This window comes from Lactuca sativa, chromosome 1 (assembly GCF_002870075.4).
Source record: "Lactuca sativa cultivar Salinas chromosome 1, Lsat_Salinas_v11, whole genome shotgun sequence".
Taxonomy (NCBI): domain Eukaryota; kingdom Viridiplantae; phylum Streptophyta; class Magnoliopsida; order Asterales; family Asteraceae; genus Lactuca; species Lactuca sativa.
Genome location: NC_056623.2, coordinates 233,615,490 through 233,617,803, shown reverse-complemented (window position 1 = coordinate 233,617,803; position 2,314 = coordinate 233,615,490). Strand labels below are relative to the sequence as shown.

Below are 2,314 nucleotides of genomic sequence, written 5' to 3'. Positions count from 1 at the left end.
TTGGAAAGTAACGGGTTGTCACAGAAAGATTCTCGTTGATGGAGGATCCTCGGTCAATATCATACCCCTAGACGCACCGAAAAGAATGAACGTCCTAGAAACAGAGATAGTAAGAAGATCCTCAGTCCTCATAGGATTTAGCGGGGAAATAAAACACACAGTTGGAGAAATAATGCTATCAATATACATAGAAGGGGTAAACTCCATACAAAATTTATGTGTTATTGACACCCTGTCTTCTTATAATGTGATACTAGGTAGACCATGGATCCACGAGATGAAAGCGGTTCCATCAACATACCATCAGTGTGTGAAGATTTCCACTCCATGGGGGACAGTGAAGGTCATGGGAGTCCAACAAGAGTCGAAAGAGTGCTACAAAACCTCTATGAAATCTACAACCAAACCCCAACAAGCATCCCAATTAAGGCAGGGGGCACGACATGTTCTAGAGAAAAAGGAACAAGATGTAAAGGAAGTGCCCCTGGGTATTGAGGATCTTGAAGCTAAAGCCCTCATAGGATCCTCAATGCCTGAGCAGATCGAGCGGGATCTACTGAATTTCTTAAGAACCAGAAGCAAGACATTTGCATGGAAACACGAAGATATGACAGGTATAGACAAGAGTATTATTACTCATAAACTTAATATTGACCCTTCTTTCAGACCAATACACCAAAAAAGAAGTAAATTTGCACCCCGAAAGAAATCAAATAATCCAAAAGGAAGTAGAGAAGCACCTTAAAACAGGAATGATCAAGGAAGTGAAGTTCCCAAGATGGCTAGCTAACGTGGTTGTCATACAAAAAAATGGAAAATGGAGAGTGTGTGTAGATTACACGGATCTCAGCAAGGCTTGTCCTAAGGATCCTTTCTGTCTACCACATATTGACTCTGTGATAGATGCTATAACTAGCCATGAACTCCTGACCTTCATGGATGCTTCAGCATGATTCCAACAAATCCAAATGGAACCATCAAACCAAGAAGATACTGTATTTATAACACCAACAAGTATATATTGTTACACCGTAATGCCTTTTGGTCTAAAAAATATAGGTGCGACATATCAAAGATTGGTGAATCGGATGTTCATAGACAAATTGGGGGACACCATGGAAGTTTATATTGACGACATGGTAGTCAAAGTCGATGAAAGTCGAAGATCACCTTAGAGACCTCAAGGAAGTGTTTGACATCTTGGACGAGTACAATATAAAGCTGAACCCACTCAAATGTCACTTTGGAATGAAGTCAGGCAAGTTCCTTGGATACATGGTAACCGAAAGAGGGATAGAAGTAAGCCCAGAATAAATAAAAGCAATCATGGAACTAAGATCCTCGTCTTCAACAAAGGACATCCAGAGGCTAACCGGAAGAGTAGCAGCACTCAACAAGTTCATTTCAAGATTCTCATAAAGGTGCAAGCCCTTTTACGATATCTTGAAAAAGAACAAAAAATTTGAGTGGAAGGAGGAACACGAGAAAGCCTTCCAGGAACTCAAATAATATCTAAGCTCTGCTCCACTACTAGTGAAACCTATAGAAGGAGAACCATTTATTCTCTACCTCTCAGTATCCTCAAGCGTGGTAAGTGTCGTTCTGGTCAAGGATCTTAACAGGGAGCAACATCCTATCTACTATGTTAGTAAACGTATCTTGGATCCTGAAACCAGGTACTATCATCTCAAAAAATTAATTCTTTCCTTAGTAACTGCTTCTACCAAATTAAGATAGTACTTTGAAACACACACTATACATGTAAAAACTAACTATCCTCTAAAGAATGTCATGAGAAAACCAGAAATGTCAGGAAGGATGGCAAAATGGTCGGTAAAATTAAGCACAAGCATTAGCAGACTTTATGGTTGACTTTAGTGATGATCTACAAAACAATGTAGACATGGAAGCCAAGAGACTCCTATAAGATGAACACCTGAGAAGATGGACGTTGTTCACAGATGGAGCTTCAAATCAGAAAGGAATAGGCCTTGGGGTCATACTAAAGTCACCATAGGGAGACATCATATTCCAGGCAGTTAGTTGTGAATTCAACACTACCAACAACGAAGCAGAATACGAAGCACTCATCATGGGACTACAATTAGCTAAGGATCTTCAAATTAAGGATCTTCAGGTATTTGTTGATTCTTTAATACTAACCAATCACTACAATGGATCTTATGCAGTGAAAGGTGAAAATTTAGCATTATACCTAGAGATCCTAAAAAAATTAGCTTTTGATTTCGAAAACTTTAGCCTAACCCAAGTTCCTAGAGTGGAAAACACAGAAGTACATGCACTATCCAATTTA

General features: G+C 39.3%; 1 protein-coding gene across 1 annotated transcript; it reads left to right on the top strand.

The window, feature by feature from the left end:
- Positions 1–277: 277 nt before the first annotated feature.
- On the top strand, positions 278–953 carry LOC128128443 (uncharacterized). The gene is made up of 2 exons (XM_052767385.1): positions 278–614; positions 667–953. Exons 1-2 carry the CDS (start codon positions 278–280, stop codon positions 951–953), a joined length of 624 nt encoding a protein of 207 aa, XP_052623345.1.
- The last annotated feature ends 1,361 nt before the right edge of the window (positions 954–2,314 follow it).